At 42.6% G+C, this 19,286-nt stretch overlaps 1 protein-coding gene across 5 annotated transcripts in view; it reads left to right on the forward strand.

The window, feature by feature from the left end:
• Positions 1 to 19,286, forward strand: part of NR2C2 (nuclear receptor subfamily 2 group C member 2) — a 63,688-nt gene that overhangs the window by 37,206 nt on the left and 7,196 nt on the right. For 2 of the 5 annotated variants that reach the window (XM_044451192.1, XM_044451195.1), the window contains 2 exons: positions 4,134 to 4,271; positions 11,150 to 11,255. In XM_044451192.1, coding sequence (XP_044307127.1) covers positions 4,134 to 4,271; positions 11,150 to 11,255 — 244 coding nt within the window. Of the gene's footprint in view, positions 1 to 4,133; positions 4,272 to 4,930; positions 5,027 to 8,549; positions 9,041 to 11,149; positions 11,256 to 13,257; positions 13,551 to 19,286 lie in introns of those variants that run through there. The other 3 variants (XR_006416690.1, XR_006416689.1, XM_044451194.1) reach the window with 3 other exon arrangements.

Consider the following 19,286-nt stretch of genomic DNA (forward strand, 5'->3'; position numbering starts at 1 on the left):
GAGGAAACTTTTTTGTCTTTTTGAGGTACACTTTTAAAAAGAGGGCTGTTCAACCAGTAACAGCCTCTCCTTGCTTACCACTTTAGGTTACTCATGATGGGATTGGTTGTTTGGATTTGGACAACATGAGAAACCAGTGGGTATAAGAAATGCTGGAATATCCCATGTGGTTCTCAGGATGGCCTGTTAGGGAGAGAGGTAAGCAGGCTACTGTAGGTGAAGTGGCCTGTGTTTGAACAACACAACAACCCATGGCTAGTTACCAGCAATGGGTCAATGATTTTTTATTTTTAAAAGTTCTTAAGTAGACATTTTTAAGAGAACAGTGAAATATATGGAAAAGGCTATGGCTTAAATCCAAAGATGTCTTGCATGAGTGGGAGGCATCTGCTGGTACCAGGCAGCGCCACCAAATTTTCTGTTTTTGCATCATGCTGCAGCCTCCCATGCTTTATTATATACTGTTCACTTGGTTCATGCAGGAGTAGCTTTTAGGCAGGTCCAGAGGGTTGCACTCGTGAGGCAGAAGACCCGTTTTGAAGTGGAGTTCCACTTATCTCTGGAGTCAGTTTTGTTTGTAGACACTAGCTGTAGCTTCTTTACATGGGAATAAGCACTTGTCTGTAAACATCTGCTATTTGTCAGATAATTAATAGGCACTTAACTATCCTAGAAGTAACTGTGCCTAAGAAATACAAACTTGTGCAAGCTGCTTTACAAAAGGGAAAGGACAACAATTTCCTGTTAGGAAAATAACTTGCTTGATGTGGAGATTCTGCACTAAACGGTAGTCCCATGGCCAGTATAAAGTAGTCATTGTTTGATAATGAACATAGAATATTTTTCTGCAATTCTATATCTTCTTGCTTTTACCTACAGAGTAAATAGTAACCTGTCAGTCACACATGGCAGAAATATTTGCACAGTTACAGTGCAAAAACTGTATGCTAGAGCAATAATGCTGCTATTAAATTATAGGCACATTTATTGACAGCATATCTTTTTAGAATGGTTTAGTATCTTTTTAGTATGATTTGGGTTATTTTATTGTGCTTGTTTTGGGTGTCGAAAAGTAAAATTAGTTACCATCATTTACTAATTTAATTTGTTAAATCCTTTTAAACTTAATTATAATAGGCAGTTTCCGCCCCCAAGCATGGCCCTCAATAACAACAGAACTGATGTAGTTCTTCTGGGCAAGGAAAGAGGCAGGATATTCAGAGGCCATGGAGAGGTAGGTGCCCTGCATTTAATTAAGTGTAGGGCTGTAAGATTTTCCAGCAACCTAGGCTGGAGGGGGTTTAAGACAGATTTTTGGAAGCAATAGACAAAGTGGACTTACGGGCCTTACAGCAGCTAAGGATCACTGTAGACAGAGAGGCTGTTGCAACTGTTATGATTGTGTAGCACGATGTTTTTATTGAATCTAGCTCTTTGTGGTCAGGGATAGGGTAAAATAATTGATATTGTTTCCTATCCCACGTTTTGGAGCTGGGGTGGGGGCTGTAAGTCATATTAAAGGAGCAGAGCTAGTATTACTATTTCCAGTTCAAGATACATGAATGTTCTGATTCGTGAAGGATCAGATTTTTATAATATGGTGTCAGAACATATCTAAAAGTATATAATATTAATAGCAAGATATTTATATATTTTAGATTCCACAATGTACATAAAGTTCTTAAAGGAGAAGGGGGTGATAAGATCTTGAACAGAAACCTTTATTGTGATTATTTTTTTCACAAATAGTATCTATGCTATTTTATGTTGCACTCATACGCATAGAAGCAAATGCCATAGAGTGAAGAAAACTAAGAAATGTTTGCTTCATACTGAGTATAAATCCTTCTATGAACATCTGCACTTTAAACTCCCTAAAATGTTAACTGTCCACTGAAAGACCAACAGCCAAATGCTCTTGTGTATCTGAAAAATTAATACGCAGATTGTTGTTTCTTCCATCACTTATTTAAAAAAATGGAAATGAAAGTAGTGTTGTGGAGTGGAAACAATTTTGAGCTGATTGGTAGGTTTGCACAATATGTGATTGCAGTCTGTGAATAGGTTGGTTATTTGCAGAACAATCCATAGTGTGCTGAACAGACAACCTGCCTCATTGAAGGTTGTTTCCGCCTTCCTTCCCCCATAGTCCTCCAGCTATTATCCCAGTGTCTGTCACAGAAGAACCCATCTTGGCCCTCCCACTCCAATCACTATCCCTTTTCTTTCACCACCTTTTAAATTTTATTTTTCAGAGCCTCAAAAAAGAAGCAGTTGAATGTCTTTTAAATCATTATTTTCAGTCCCGGAAAAATGTCTTCCCAATTTTTTCTGTCCTTACACTTACCGCTGCTCAGTATTTGTATTCCTGCCAGTCAACATTCTTTTAAGTTTCAGCTATCAGAGGAAGAAAAGTCTAGTTGTTGACAAATTGACAAGGCAAGATTGTCTGTAGCTTTAATTTGTGCATGGCTGCAGAGCTGAGCTGTCAATTGAAAATCACTAACAAAGGGGAAAAGTAGGAGAACTAATACCTAAGCTCACGAAGGTATCAACCAGGCAAGACTGCATTTATCAGACTGTTGTAAGTGTGCACCTCTAGAAAAACTGGCAAAGATTATTTTACAAAAAATTGTGAAGACATTTGTACATACTTCTGCAGCTGAGAAAGTAGGTGCAAACCACTGACAGTTGCTCCAAAGTGGCTCCTGGGCATTGGTAGAGAAATTTTATTGTTACTGCCACAGACAAGATTTCAAAGAACAGCAAGGAGTTTTTGCTGGTGGTGCAATTCACACAACCTATGGCAGAATCAGTTTCCTAGCTTTGGACAAAATGGCAGCCCCCAGTGGGTTGAACAATAGAACAAGACATGGTTGTCAGTATGGCTTGCTAGCCCCAAATAAGCCACCTTGTGGGAAGCCGTCTAGGTTCAGACAACACAATAATCTGTTGTGACTGTTATTCATGATGGGTTGCTGTGCTGTGTATACCCAGTCATTGTCATCCACTGTGCTTTCTCCTTTACACAATTTGCATTAATGTCAGCAGTTAGAACCATATTCTTGGCTTTACCTTGTATATTACTCCATGATTTTTAATACTGTCTGCATTTTAACTAACTGGCAAAGGGTAAGTTTCTAGTTTATTCCATGTTCAGTGGAATAGCTGAAACACTCAGTTAATACTGCAGCAGAAAGGAGTGGGTAAAGTGCTGGTTCTAGTCTGAGAAATCAAGGGTTACTTCGCACTTGTTTGAGGACTACTTAAATATAATGGAATTAGTTTTGTTTAGGAAAAAGAACAATTCCTTATAGATTAAACAAGGTGTATATTTCTGAACATGGATATACAAGTGAAAATATCAGTCATCATTATATTAGCCCTTGTCTTTCCAGTAGCTAGACAATGTAAGATTATTTTTAGTAGTTCATTTAGAAACATAGAAACAATGAGTCAGAAGGGGCCTCCCCAGCTAGACCCCTGGCTCCAGCCACCTCATTCCATACCCTTGGGGTCCTAACTGTCAGGAAGTACTTTCTGCATCCACCTTGAACCTTGGTTCCCTGAGCTTGGCTCCACTGGAACGCGTCCTGCCCCACTTGCAGGGGAGAACAGGTCTCTACCCACCTCAATGTGACTCCACCTCACATACCTATGTCACCAACAGATCCCTTTGAAGTCTCCTCTTCTCCATGCTGAAAAGACCCAGTTCCCTCAGTCTCACTTCATACGGCTTTCCCTGCAATACCACCACCATCCTTGTGGTCCTACGTTGCACTGACTCTGACCTGGCTATATCCTTCCTGTAATGTGCAGCCCAGAACTGAACACAATTCTCCAGTTGCAGGCACACAAGAGTCATATAGAGTGGTAGCGATACCTCTCTTGATCTAGATATAGGTCATCACTCAAAGCCATCTGTCATTAACTGTATCTGGAAGCCGTTACTTTACACATGAAAACTCACTGGGTAATCAGGCATTTTGGAATGGATCTGTTAACCACCAGCACTTTAACACACAATTCCCTGAGAAACTACATGAGTTTGAATGCTGAAGCAAGCTAGATATTTGGCTGACTTTCAAATAAATCTGTGTTCTCTTAAGATGATGTGTAATGTCTACTTGTAGATAAACTTTCTGGAGACCGAATAAAACAAGTGATGGAACACATCTGGAAACTTCAGGAGTTCTGCAACAGCATGGCTAAACTTGATATTGATGGATATGAATATGCTTACCTTAAAGCGATAGTTCTCTTTAGTCCTGGTAAGGAGTTTGTTAATTATTTCAGTACCCTTCCTTATTGTAGTATTAAATACTACTTAGATGTTGAACTTACAAGATGCTAATATTCTGATGAAGAATAATACTACAGAATAGGCTGTAAGAAGGCACTTTGTGACATATTTCTCTTAGTAATACAGTGATATTTTTGTGCAGCCTCTTGATTTCAGTGGGATTCACTTTTATGTGTCCCAGGATGAAAATATTAACTGCACATGTTTTCAGTCCCCTACTTGACTATTCTTTTTCATCCATCCTCATGTAAAATAATTCCAACAGCATGAAATTCAGTAAGCTAGACTCCTGAGGTTTATAATCTACCAGGGCTTTTCCACAGTTTGCATAGCTCTCTGCCCTAAGCCAGCTATCCCAGAGGGAAAGCCTCAGTAGGGTGGATATGGCATGGAAGCTCGTACATTATCTGTCCTTGTGCTAGAGGAATTTCATGGATGACACAGTAATCATACCGGATGCTTTTCAGTTCCTCTGTTTTATGGAGCATTTGCGGTTTAGGGGAAAGCTCTGCTTGAAGTGTTGTCATTGTTTTGTGTTGGATTTCAAATAAAGAATAGTTAACAGACTATATCTGGTAGTTTTTTAAATGGCTGAAAAGACTCTTTTGTTAACATTTTTTTATTAAGACAATCACCCCCCAAACGTGGAAAAAGCTAAAGTCTACTACTGAAAGTCTACTACTCTGTGGATCTACTTTCCAATAAACACTGAGAAAACCAAAGGTAAACAGGATTTTCCCAGCGCCTGTAACTGGTTGACAAGGATAGTGGATTATTAAAAGCAGATACGGCTTAGGATACAGATGGCAGTTGTCTGCAAGACAGTTTAAATCCCTCTCCTTCAGGAAGCCTGAGATGAAGATTCTGCCAATGAGATACATATATATGAAATTATGATTCAGCAGGGAAAATTATAAATGTTTCTGCAACACTTGACAGATAGGCATGCATAGCCTCTGTGCCACAGCTTAGTTAAGTAATTCCATAAAGGATGTGCTTCATTCAAGAGAATAAGAAGAAGCTATTTTTTATTGTGGAACTACAAGACATTTGGTGGCTCAGAAACAACAATTGTACAGTGCAATTTAAAGCATCATGCAGTGGTGGCTGTTTGTTTATTTATTTAAAACATTTTTATACCGCCCCCATCGCAACGAATGCTTGGGGTGGCTCACAACAGAAACAAAATACATAAATACATAAATAATAACAATAAAAAATTATTTTAAAACCCCTGGTGCATCTCGGCTAAAAATTTAAAATCCTATAAATACAAATAATTTAACAATTAAAATAAGTTTTAAATAAAAAGGTCTTAGCCTGGCGCCGAAAAACAAATAACGATGGCACCAGGCGGACCTCTCTGGGGAGCGCATTCCATAGATGGGCTGCCACCACAGAGAAAGCCCTCCTCCGGGTACTCACCTTCCTAATATTCACAGAGGGTTGCCGGAGAAGAGGATCTGTTGCTGATCTCAAGGGGCGGGAGGGCATATATGGACACAGGCGTTCCTTTCGATATCCAGGTCCCAAGCCATTTAGGGCTTTATAGGTCATAACCAACACCTTGAATTGGGCCTGGACTTCAATCGGGAGCCAGTGGAGCTGATGGAGAACTGGGGTTATATGAGAACAACGCCCAGTCCCCGTCAGCACCCTGGCAGCTCTATTCTGCACCAAACTGAAGTATCCGGACCATCTTCAAGGGTAGCCCCATGTAGAGCGCATTACAGAAATCTAACCGGGAAGTCACCAACGCATGTGTCACTGTCGCCAGGCAGTCGTTCTCCAGGAAGGGACGCAGCCGAAGCTGAAGGAAGGCACTCCTCGCCACCACCGTCACCTGAGCTTCTAGAGACAGCTCAGGGTCGAGGAACACTCCTAAGCTGTGAACCCTGTCCCTCAGAGGGAGTGCAACCCCATTTAGGACAAGGCCCAAGTTCCCCATCCCAAGGCCCAAGCCACCCACCAACAGGACCTCCATCTTGTCTGGATTGAGCTTCAGTTTATTGGCCCTTATCCAGCCCATTACCTCGGCCAGGCACCAGTTCAGCACAGCCACTGCCTCACCTGGATTGGTGGAAAACGAGAGGTAGAGCTGGGTATAATCAGTGTACTGATGAGTCCGCAGCCCACACCTCCCAATGACCTCCCAGTGGTTTCATGTAGATGTTAAATAGTAAAGGGGACAAAATGGACCCCTGCGGAACTCCATGGCATAACTGCCATGGCGCAGAGCCATAGTCCCCCAGCACCACCTTCTGAAATCGGCCGTTGAGATAGGAGCGAAACCACCGCCACGCGGTGCCTCCAACTCCCAATCCCACTAGCCTATTCAGAAGGATACCATGGTCGATGGTATCGAAAGCCACTGAGAGGTCCAGGAGGACCAACAGGGACGCACTCCCCCGTCTCTCTCCCTGCACAGGTCATCGTACAGGGCGACCAAGGCAAATGCAGTGTCATACCCGGGTCTAAAGCCGGACTGAAATGGGTCCAGATAATCAGTTTCATCCAAGAGTGCTTGAAGTTGTCCAACCACCACCCGCTCTAGCACCTTGCCCAGGAACGGGATGTTGGCCACCGGTCTATAATTGGCGGCCACCTCTGGATCCAGGGATGCCTTCTTTAGGACTGACTGGACTACCGCCTCCTTTAAAGGGGCAGGTACCCGGCCATCTCTTAAAGAAGCGTTGACCACCTGCAGGATTTGTGATGGTGGATGAGATTAGGAAACCATAAAACAATATGATTGAGGAAATATCTCTTCCACTATAAACACAACTTTTTAAAGTTATAAGTTAGTTACATACTGTTTTGGTACAAAACATATTTCGAACCTTAATTAACAAATTGCAACCTTGGGCCATTTGTTCTTCCAAACAGATAAGTAGCTTCTGTCATCCCCAATGCAATGTTTTTTCTTCCAATGGGTGTGTGTGGTGTGGGGGTGTCTGAGGAGACCCTGGTCCAGTGGCTATAGAATGCTTCTAGACTAGACCTGCTCAAGGGGAATACTGTTTGGGGAGTGGGAGATAAATGTAGTACACATTTTCTTCATCCTTGCCCTATTTGCTCTCTTGTCCCCCCCCCCCCCCCCCCCCCCCCCCCGGATAAACAAAATCGGGAGGAAGGACAGCAAAACAGTTTCTAAGCATGCCTGTCAAATATTTGGTCGTCATTTTCCTGATCATGGAGATGGATATTATTAATGTCTTAATTTTACCCATCTCTTCTATGTTTATCTATTGAAGAATTTGTAGAATTTTTAATGAAAATAATACAGGTACAGAAAATGCATAAGTGGGATTTAAAGGAAAAAGGTAGGGTGTAACTATAATAAATGAACGAGGTAAAATAAATAAGGAGAACATTTTTTTACAATAAATTGTTTTCTTGTGTTGAATAGTTTGCCTTATTGGCATTTGGCATAATGCATAATAATAATAAAATGGGAGCAAAAACACACATTACAAAACAATCAGAAAATGACATGATAAAGCATTAAAAGCTCAGAGGAACAATCTGTCTAAAGATAAGGAAGAGGGACCTAGTTTGAACTCATTAGAGAGTGAAGGCAAGGATCCCAGCTATGGGATTTCTTATTTTTAGCCATTTATAAGCTTCAGGGTTTCCCGTGTTGATCCTTTTCCACTACCTTCTATTCTCTTGGTATAGTTTAAAGACGCCTAACAGTTTGGTATAAGGGACTTAGGCATGAGAAATAGTGACCTTGTTGATCACCCAACAGGCTCATCTCAGCTTCATTTACCCATCACACTGTACTGGATGACATTTTTGCATGGCATCTGCAGGTGCTTGGCTTGCCATAAATTGTTAAGTAAACGGAAGTGGCAGGCTTGTTTGAGAGTTAGACACTCCTCAGATAGCCCATGGCTTCCTTAACAATTATCTGAAGGTTGTTTAACCTCTGTCATGTGGGTTCACATGGTATAAAAAACCATGAAAACTGGATGTCAAAGGGCACCATGTGTCCTAACAGCCCACACATCCAAATTTTGCCATGATGGACTGTTGTGATGTGTCAACGGGCCTGTATGAACCATTAAACCTAAAAGTTAAAGAGACATTTTGCACATAAGGGATTAGAGTATTTAGGACAAGGATGCTTAAAATGTACTTACATATTCTTGTTTACGATAGTTAATAAGAGAGTCTTCCCCATTAATAACCGCTCAATAGCTCTTCTCCCAGACTGGGGTTTTTGTTTTGTTTTGTTTTTCAGTCTCATAACCAGCAGTGCAGCAGCCTTCTGCCATCAGCCCCTTCAGTTGTCTCTGGCTTCTGGGATGCTGTTACTGCATGAGAAATCTTGTTGAAGCTCCTTGTGGTCAGACCTCTCAGTGAATCTTCTTTTTGCTGGGCTCTGCTGTCTCCTTGAAGCATCAGCAGTCTTTGGCCTCTTGCTCTCCAGAGCCACCAACTCCAAATACTAAGTCTCCAGAAGATTTCTGAGATGGGCTTTCCCTTTTCCCAGGTCCAAGTATAGCTTCCTTCTGCTAACTGTCAGTAACACTGACTTTCTGACATCTACTCTTCAACTGACTTTTAATAGATAGCTCCCTCCTTTTTTAATGCTCAGGGCCAGTCATATTCCCTACACACACCCCAATTGCCAATCATCTTTGTTGATCCACCTCACCAATAAAACCACAGGTAACTTCTTTATCTAAACATTTTAAACTGCTTTAAAGCCTCCCTCCCATAATCCACCATAACCAAGACAACCACAAATGTTTAGGGCTTCATACTTGGCAACAAAATTAGACTTTTGGCCTACTTGCATACATTGCAATCACACAGAGGTTGCACAAAGAGTTAAATATAACACAACATAAGCAAATATTTATATACATACAAGGAGGAATTTCCACAAATGGGATGCTGCTGCAGTGAAGGCCATAACAAGTAGCCTTCAACCGAAGCAATCTTAGTTGTGTAATGTGTAACAGGGCCTTCAGTGACTATCACAAAATACAACCAGGTTGATAAGGAAGGAGACAGTCTTTCAAACTTGTTGTGTTAGAATCTCCTCCCCCCCTTTTAAATAAATAATCACTGAGTGTGATTGTATGCTCCTTGGATAAGTACTATGTAAAAGTTCAATAATGAACAGAGGAAACATTTTTAATAAACGGGGCCCTAGGACTAATGAATGTTCTTTTGTGTTAGTATTTTGGTATTGTACAATATATCTAAATGTCTTTAGAAAGCCAATTTTCTTTTTGGTTTGTTTTTTTCTGAAGGCTATTTTATAGCCCACTTTTCTGATCATGATTAAAAAGTGTGACCATTAGCCTGGAAACCAGATTTGGTTTTGATAATGGTTAGTAATAGTAACAGTCTTTTTTAAAAATGGAAAGTGTGACTTCTTACTAAATCCAGCTAATAATTTTGTATTGGTTAAGAAGCACAATTACCTTGTTAAATAGTGCAATTGACTACAGCAGTTAATCATGTTATTCGAGTGGAATCCAATGCTGCGGATTCACTAGTGAAATTGACCACTGATTCTTCATTATGCAAGTTCCAGTGACCTGTCCCTTTGAAGAAATAAATGTTCCCATTCATCAGTTCACCTGAGAAGCTCTAAATTGCCGTTCTGCAAGTGGTAGAAGCTACTTTGCCTATGTCTTCTGTCATATACAACATGTACAGCAGTAAATGTATTAGAAAAATACACATTATGGCAATTATATAATAGAGTCAGTAGGTCATAAACTAAAAATCCTAAAACAACAGGTGTCATAAATCAATAAACAAAGAAGTTTTCAGCATGTGCCTAAACTGAAAGGAACTGGCATGCATTTTAATTCTACAGGAAAAGGATTCCAGATGGTGAATAACATCACAGAGTAAATTAATGATGCCTATCATTTAGTGTTTTGTAATGAGCATCTAAGTGTTAGGATATTCTTTACACCTAAATACTCTTCATAAGCTGTAAGTTACACAAACCTTTGAATGAGATTTTGAAAAGAAGAAAGCAAGAAAAAGCTTGTGGTACCTTAGGCTGCAGTCCTACATACACTTACCTTCAAGAAAGTGGGTTAAATGGGGATTACTTCTGAGCAGGTGTGTGTAAAATTATACTATTAAAGACAAATATTTATTATGCCTTTATTTATTTGGTGCATTAGCGCCTGTGTTTTCAGTTGCATGAAGAGTTGTCCTTGGTTGGGAAATGTATGTGATTATATACATGAATACATATGTATGTACATACATACATTAATCTAAAATGCGCTCGTGCATATAGTGCAGAAAATTGTAAAAAGTGCTGATAAATGGCAATGAAATGCGAAATGTACATTCTATTGACACTTTTGTATAAAGCTTATAACCACAGTGGACTTTCACATCAGCAGTAATGGATGGTTGCAGTCATTGTAGCTTTGCTAAATTAACTAACATCTATAACAGGATAGGAAACTGTTATATTTATTATTGCCCAAATGGATAGAATCAAACTTATCAATAAAGTTCTATTCCAGAGATTTCACAGTGAATTCTCCCACTGAAATTTCTTGGTTTAGAAAATGGCAACTTAGAGATCATCAGTGGTAGGTCCTGAGAAACTGAAATGAAATGATCTCCCACTTATTTGAAATGTTGTCATTTCTGATGTCAGATTTGTGACCATGTATGCTTTAGCATACAGACTAGAGACTAATCTGTTTGTCCTATATAGAAAACAGGATATTGCTATCAGATGATAGCTTATATCACTTCTGGACTTTTTAAAATAGAAATTACTAATAAAAAACTATGCCATATTCTTCAGTACAGATAAATGCACAGTGGAATGTTTTCTGTTTTCCTTAGATCATCCTGGACTGACAAGTTCTAGCCAAATAGAAAAATTCCAGGAGAAAGCTCAGATGGAATTGCAAGACTATGTTCAAAAAACATATCCAGAAGATACTTACAGGTATTTAACTTTTTGGTCTGTCTTGCTTGTGGGGTTTTTTGCTGAGATTTACAAACAACACTGCAAATACATAATATTAAAACAGTGGGTACATCAGCCAAGGACACTTTCTGGTCCTGTTAGTGTCAGTGGGAGAGCTTAGCCTACAGTCCAAGAAATAAGCCCAGTTGCTTCCTAGTTGACAGATACATGATTGTTCTGTTTTCAACCTTTCTTATGCTATATTTTTTACTATTAGTTTAATACTATTATTTAGTTCAGTATCACCCAATTGCTGAAACATCCTGCAGGGTTCCCCAAAATATATCACAAAATTGTACCACAATAAAGTATCATAAAACCATAATATAAAATCTCTAACACACAACATTTTAAGCACTAAAACAGCTAAAAACCAGTTAAAACACTGAACCTGATCAAAACAACTGATACAAAAACCATATCATATGCCTGGGAATAGAGGGCAGCTTAACCTAGCACTGAGAAGATGACAGTGTTAGCACCAGTTGAACTTCATTGTTGAGAGCATTCCATAAATTGGCTCCTTGTTCTGAAAAAAATGATGAGGGAAGATGCATTGAGCCTAATGGGGGAACACTGCGCCCGGGACAGTCACTTCACCATGCTGCTTCACCATGGGCATTTTCAGTGGCAGCGGCCTGGGCAAATTCAGCAAGAGCAGCAAGGGATTTTGCTGCTTTTGCCAAGTAGTTTGTTCATTGCACCCTGGCAACCCATGATAGGGTAAATTGCCCAGGTTCAGCCAACCTAGCAACACAGTATGGACTCTGCAACCTAAGAGGAGGCCATGGTTTGTTGTGGTGGATTGTAGCCCTCAAACTAGTTCCCATGCAAGAAGTGACCCAGGTCCTGTCTAGCACCCTGTGTGTTCTTAGAGACACTTGTTATGTCACAGTTCTTAGCACTTTTGCCTTACTTAGATTCCAGTAATAAGACAGATTCCAGTCCTCTTCACCTTTACCTAGGAGTAAGTCCCACTGACCTTAGTGGAATTTACTTCTGAGTAGACAAGAACAGACTTGACCTGTAGCTGTCTAAGAGGAAAGAGGAATAACTGGTGAAATAAAAATTAGAACAAAATAAGCGCTTGGGATGTAGAATGAGGCAACTGCATTTACTGGTGGATGGTTCTGTTGGCCTCTCTTAGACAGAAGATGGCTGGTCTGAGCTGCATTCCAAAAGACAGCTCATAGGGCAGCATGGGTTGTCTAGTAGGTGGAGATTCAATGCTACTTGTTTATTAGCTCCCTCAGCAAAAACACCCACCCCACCCTTGGAGAAGGGAAGTTGATCGTAGTTGCTCATTCTGTTCTTTGGTCCCTGGCAAGAGTGAATCTTCTGTTGGCTGTGTACCCTTCTTTGTGGCCTCTGTGCCTTCATGGGGCTTGTTATTGGACAGAGAGATTCCCTAGCTAGACATTTTTGGTGGGAGCCACACCCCTTCCCTGAGTGCTGCATAAAGGCAGGGCTTCTGCCATTTTCTCCACTTCATTTTCAGCTGCTGCCTTGGGTGCCTCAGATTCATTCACTCCCTAGGTCTCTTCATGATTTAAACCTCTTTTTTTCCTTCAACTCTATTTCAGCATCTTTATCTTCCCATTTCAGCATATTTCTATTCCTATTCTAAATCATATCTAAGATGTTTTTTTTTAAAAAAACTGTCTGTATACTTTACCTCAGAACTTTCTTGTTATGTGCCTTTAACAGTTATTCTACCCCTTCTCCCCACATCCTATTTCATTCACCAATGGCATTCATGGCAGTGTTCAGAAAATGTGTTCACTGCAGCACTAAAATGCCTTCAATGGACAGACATTCACTCTGACTTCTATGCCTAGGCAAAGATCATAGGGTAGATACCTGCCCTTGCTGCCAGGCTATGATGAAACAGGCAAGGAACAATAGGGCAGGACAGCTGTGCCATGAAATGTGGACTAGAGCCCTGCAGGATACGGTCATGTCCACTCTGTCTACTTCACAGACCGCTCGCCCTCCATCAGCAGCTGCTGGTGCTCCACCACCTGAGCCAGCAGAATCTGTTTCAAATGCCAGTGAAAAATGGCCCAAAAGGAGGCCTAAACATGACCCTAAAATGGCAACTGACAAATGGTCAAAAATGGCAGGAAAAAAGCCTGCTGAAAGCCTAAGAAGGCTTGTCACCTTTTCCCCGCACCAGACAAATCACGAGTCCACTCCAGGGCACCTGTAGTAGGACCATCACTGGCTACATCGCCAGCCCCACCACAACCACTAAGTGCATCGTCATCCGATTCAACTCCAACTGGAGCATGCCTTGCAATCTGTTTCTATGCACCATCCAGAGCATGCAACTCCCTCCTTCTACAAGGGCAAGATAAGGGAGTTGCCCCTGTCGGCTCCGCGATGCTTTCCTCAACTGATATGAGAACAACAGCCCAGGCTAATCTTCGAACCAGTCTCTCTGGCTGTCTCCAAGAGCTGAAGTCATCAATCTGGTGTTCCTGCCATGCCTGTTGGGGGACAGAAAGCCACTAGATGTTCTGTTTGGACAGAGCTCCAGGGAGCAAAGACCAGTGGACTTCCAGCAGCAGCACTGGAACCCATTCTACCAAGAAGACCTGTGGCCTGCTTCCTCATCTGCCCTGGCACCACCACACCCAGGGCCAACATCCTCTGCCATCCAACTACCACCAATGCACTCTGCTCCACCATCGCAGGCATTGCCTTTGCCATCCACTCGCTCCTCCACGTCTTCCATCCTGGCAGACTATGCCTCCAACTCGAATAAGGTACAGTATGATGAACCAGTTTCCACATCACCAGAAGACATCATGACTGTCCAAGGTCCGGGATCCCCCCACCCCCTCTGAAGACTTGGGTAGTTTCTTTGGCAGTACATGTCTTGCAAATGGTGACATCTCTTGGGGTGGAAACCCAACAACTAACAGAACCACCAATCAATCTGATCTACAATGTCATCCAGACAGAGGGGTCCATCCCAGCGACCATCACGTTCATGCCAACCCTTCTCAACGCAATGAAGGTGTCTTGGAAGAGGCTGGCTCAACAGTGGTCCATGTCCAAACAGAGTCTGCCAGGTCCAGGAGGGGTATATCCCTTTTCTCCTACATCAGCCTTGTCCAAACTTGGCAGTTGTGGAGTCGGTTCAAGGATGTCCTCACTGTGAAAACTCAGTGCCTGTGAACAAAGAGGGACACCATTTAGACTCCATTATGAAAGGAATATATGTGACAATGGGGCTCATGTTGCACATTGTGAACTATGAGGCTACAATGGCATATTCTTCTTTGTTGTCTCTGTGCATCAAACATATGGGTGCTGCACCTGCATAGTGCCTGCATTCAAGAAGATTCTCCTAGCATAACGTTTCATGTTTTGACTGTCCAAGCAACAACACAATACAGTATGACACCATTTGGACCATGATTCAAGAGTGCTTGTCAGTGCTGTAGCAATCCATTGTCATGCTTGGCTTGGGGCATCTACACTCCTGCAGGAGACGACGACTCATATTGAGGACATGCCTTTTGATGGTGAGGGCCTTTTAAGTTCCCAGAGGGACAAGAAGTTGGACAGTATCCAAAAGGTGAGAGTAATGGGACTAAGATGGGCTTCACTTCCCCAATTCCTAGAGCACATAATTGGCCATGAGGCCCATCTTACTACCCCAGAAGGAACCAGCCATACAAGCCACCTTGCTCAAGGCAATCTCCAACCTAGCAATGTTGGATGGCCCTTCTCACACCCAGTAGCCCTCCAAAAAGAGGCTGGATGCTGAGAGATGGCACCACTGACAACCATCCAGAGTCAGTTGCTTACTTTCAGGACCCATATGGTTCAAAGAGTGCTTAACAGATTATCTTCCCAGATGGGAAGACATAACATTGAACAAATGGGTACTCTCCATCATTGAATGTGGGTGCCACACTGAATTTGAATCCCTTCCACTCCTGGGAACAGCATGGACTACGTCCCCATCATTCACCTCGAAAGAGAAGGTAGCCATGCTTTGAGCAAAGGGAGTGATTCAAGCGGTTCCATCTACTGACTGGAGAAGGATTCTATTCAAGATACTTTAGCATCCTTAAAAGAATGACAGCCTTTGCCCCATTTTGGACCTTAGAGGCATGAACTTCTATATTCCACACAAGAAGTTCCAAATGGTCTCATTGCAAACTATACTGCCATTGTTACAAAAGGGAACTGGTTCACCTTGATAGACCTACAGAATGTTTATTTTCATGCCTCCATCCATCCAGACTATGGATATTTTCTCCACTTCCACATCGGGACAGAGACCTATGAGTTCTGTGTCCTCCTGTTTGGAGTGGCTACTGCCCCAAGAGTATTTATGAAATGTATGGCTATAGCCTGTGCACATCTTCAGATTGGAGGGTAAAAGTTTACACTTATCTAAACAATTGACTCTTAACTGCCTTATCCAAATTAGATTTGGAAGATTCCATTCACACTATCTCCACCCTCTTACAAGAGCTGGGTCTTTGTGCAAGCAATGTGTGCTTTGCCCTACCCAGTCCATCCAGTACAGTGGTACCTCGGCTCATGAATGCCTTGGTTCACAACCAAATCAGGTCGCGAACAAAAATTTCATGAAAATTTTGACATAGGTTGAGAACTCTGCATTGGGGGGCGACCAAGATCACAGCCTTCTTCCCACCCCCACCCCCACGTGGGGAGATGGCCACGATCGCAGTTGCGTTCATGCAGGGAAGACATCCGTGATCATGGGCATGCTCCTGCAGAAAAGACAAGCTCAATCTCGGCCATTCTCTCCCCCCCCACAGCACAATCGCACCCATCTCTCCCTCCCCCAGCGCACCCTGTTCACGCCTGTCTCTCCCCCAGTGTGCCCACAATCACACCCATCTGTCCGTTCCCCCCCCCCAGCGCACCAGGATGATGGGCACGTGCAGGATGACAGGCGCCTGCAGGGATGATAGATGCGATCTCTGTTGTGCAGGGATGACAGGTGCGATCGCGGCCATGCTGGGGAGGCCAGGAGATGGCCGCGCTTGGAGGGGGGAGGAGATGGCCGTGATCTTTGTTGTTCTTTGTCACTTTACATTTTCTGATTAAAAAAATAGTTACTGAACAGATTAACCTTATTTACATTGAACCTTATGGGGAAATTTGACTTGGCCCAGGACCAATTTGGGTCATGACCAGAGTCCTGGAACGGATTAAGTTCGTGAGCCAAGGTACCATTGTATATTGGCGCAAGGCTGGACTTGACTGCCTGGGCATATCACCCACAGGAGAGAGCTACAACCTTTGGCTAGCTGAGACCATCTCTACTGCCCTGCAGATGCAAGTCTTCCTAGGATTGATGGCAGCTACCATCTCAATCGTGCAACATGCCCACCTCTGCATGAGCCCACTCCAGTCATGGTTTGCGCAGAAGTTCCATCCCAACCAAAGTGCCTCATACTTCCTAACTTCATTTGGTCCAGTCTCACCTGGTGGACTACAACACAAATCCTTTTGACTGGGTGTCCCTTTCAGTCCAAAGACACCACATCTGACTCTAACTACAGTTCCCCATGGGGATGGGGGCCCACTGCACTGCCAAGAAAGCACATAGACTATAATAATGGTTTTCAACCTTTCCATAGCTGGGGACCAGTGAAAACAGGAAAACCATCTCAGGGACCACTGAGGCAGAAACAAAAAGCACCATGCACATAATACAGTATTCTGTGTATTAGTTTCCAAGCACAAAACGAAAGAAAGAGGGGGGGAGGGGAGGGGAAGAAAATCCTCCAAAGCAACCAGAAACCAAGCAACAAAAAATGCCAACAAAAGAACAAAATACCAAAATTGGTGCACTGAGCCGTGTCTCCCCTCCCTGGCCACTGCAGTGGCACCAGTGTACCCCCCACAAACGTGATGGCAATGGAGGAAGAAGTGGTGGAGCAGAGTCAGCCCCTGTGCTGGCCTGCGGTGAGTGAGATGCAGCCCCCCGCAGACTGGCAGGAAATCTTCAACAGACTGGCACTGGTCCACAGACCAGTGGTTCAAAACCACTGGACTATAAGACAGTCAAGAGGCCACCAGGCATATCAGTCTCTTAGAGATCCTCACAGTATGGAAGGCTCTTTTATCCTTTCAACAATTGCTCTAGGACCACCACATCCAAATCACCTCTGACAATGCCACAGTGGTGTTCCAACAAATAGGTTGGAACTCGCTGCATCTGTTAACACATAGTGACCATACAATATTAGTGTCATAGCAGTTCATCTAGCAGGGGGTCTACAACAAGGTTGATTGAGCAGAAAGATGGACACAACACATGAGTGGGAACTTCAGCCCATGATCCTGAAACAGCTATTTATGACATGGGGAACTCCATCCCTAAATCTGTTTGCAAAACCAGCCAGTGCTGTGTGCGACTGCTGCTGCTCCAGTCAGGGTATCCCAAACGATGTGTTCCTGCAGTGATGGAACAGAACTCTATTTTACATAAATGTTCCTGCTGTTTTCACTCCCAACCATGAATGGCCAAGGTCCAGAGAGACCACACGGACTGTATCCCAGTGATGCCATGGTGGTCATGGCAGCCTTGGTTCATGGACCTCCTCCTCCTGTCCAACCTGAACTATAGGAAACTCTCTCACTGGATGGACATAATATCTCCACCATAATATCTCCTCCAACAAGTCCTCCACCCTGATATAAAGACATTGTGACTGCCAGCCTGGAAGATAGTTGGGTAGAACCAGAATTGCCCCTCCATTCCTAACTTTCCACTAGGACAAGGCAGTGCTCCATTTGGACCACTGCTTTCTCCCTAAAGTAGTATCTTCCTTCCATCTGAACCAAGATATTATCCTACCAGCTTTCTTCCCAGACCAATAGAAACCACACTACACTCACTGGATGTCGGCAAAACCCTAGATTTCTACTGTTGTTGCATCAAACCAATCCACAAAATGAAAAGACAGTTCATTTCATATGCATAATGCTCAAAAGAAAAACCAGTAACACCTCAGAAACTGGCCCACTATATAGTGGAGACCATCAAATTGGCATACCAGCTAGCTGGACTTGTACTTCCACAAGAACCAAAGCTGCACTTGACCAGAGCGATGATGACATCAATGGCAGTACATGCCGGCTTCCTGATGGAAGATCTATGCAAAGCAACAGCCTGTCTAACCCATCCACATTTGTGCAGCACCACTGACCTCATGTTCGAGCAAGAACTGTTCCTTTTGACACATGATCTTGTCAGCAGTTCTACAATGACAGCACTGCCCACCTCCATTCCAAGGTAAGCTGGCCAAACACTCATATATGTGATGCACAAAGACCATGAAGAAGAAAGTAAAGTTGCTTATCTGTAACCAGTGTTCTTTGAGTGGTCATCTGTGCATTCACACAACCCATCCATCAGCTCCCTCATGAGTGTTGCATAGGAGTGTTGCATAGGAGGAAAAAAATATATGTATGTATGTATGTATGTATGTATGTATGTATGTATGTATGTATTTAAAACATTTCTATGCCGCACCCATCGCAACAAAGCCTCAGGGCGGTTCACAACATAATTAAAACATATAAATAACAAATAATACAATTAAAGATTAAAAAGCCCGGTAACATCTCAGCTAAAAATTTAAAATCCTATAAATACATAATAAGTTAACAATTAAAATAAGTTTTAAATAAAAAGGTCCAGGCGATGGTCCAGGCGACCATCTCACAGGAACTGGAGAAAATGGCAGGAGCCTCACCTTTATATACCATTGGGGAACAGGGTGAGGTGCCCACCAAAAATGCCTAGCTAGGGAATCTCTCTCTCCTTACCTATCTTACAACAGACCCTGTGCAGGTGCAGAGCCTGTAGGTGTGAATGCACAGATGGCCACTCGAAGAACGACAGTTACAGGGGCGCAACCTGCCTTTCTGCTGTGCTGCTGTCCAAATCACCACTCTGTTTCCCACCACTCTTTTTACTTACATAAAATTAAGAAAATAGATTTCCTT

This window comes from Varanus komodoensis, unplaced genomic scaffold, assembly GCF_004798865.1.
Source record: "Varanus komodoensis strain SLA01 unplaced genomic scaffold, ASM479886v1 scaffold6_2, whole genome shotgun sequence".
Lineage (NCBI taxonomy): Eukaryota > Metazoa > Chordata > Lepidosauria > Squamata > Varanidae > Varanus > Varanus komodoensis.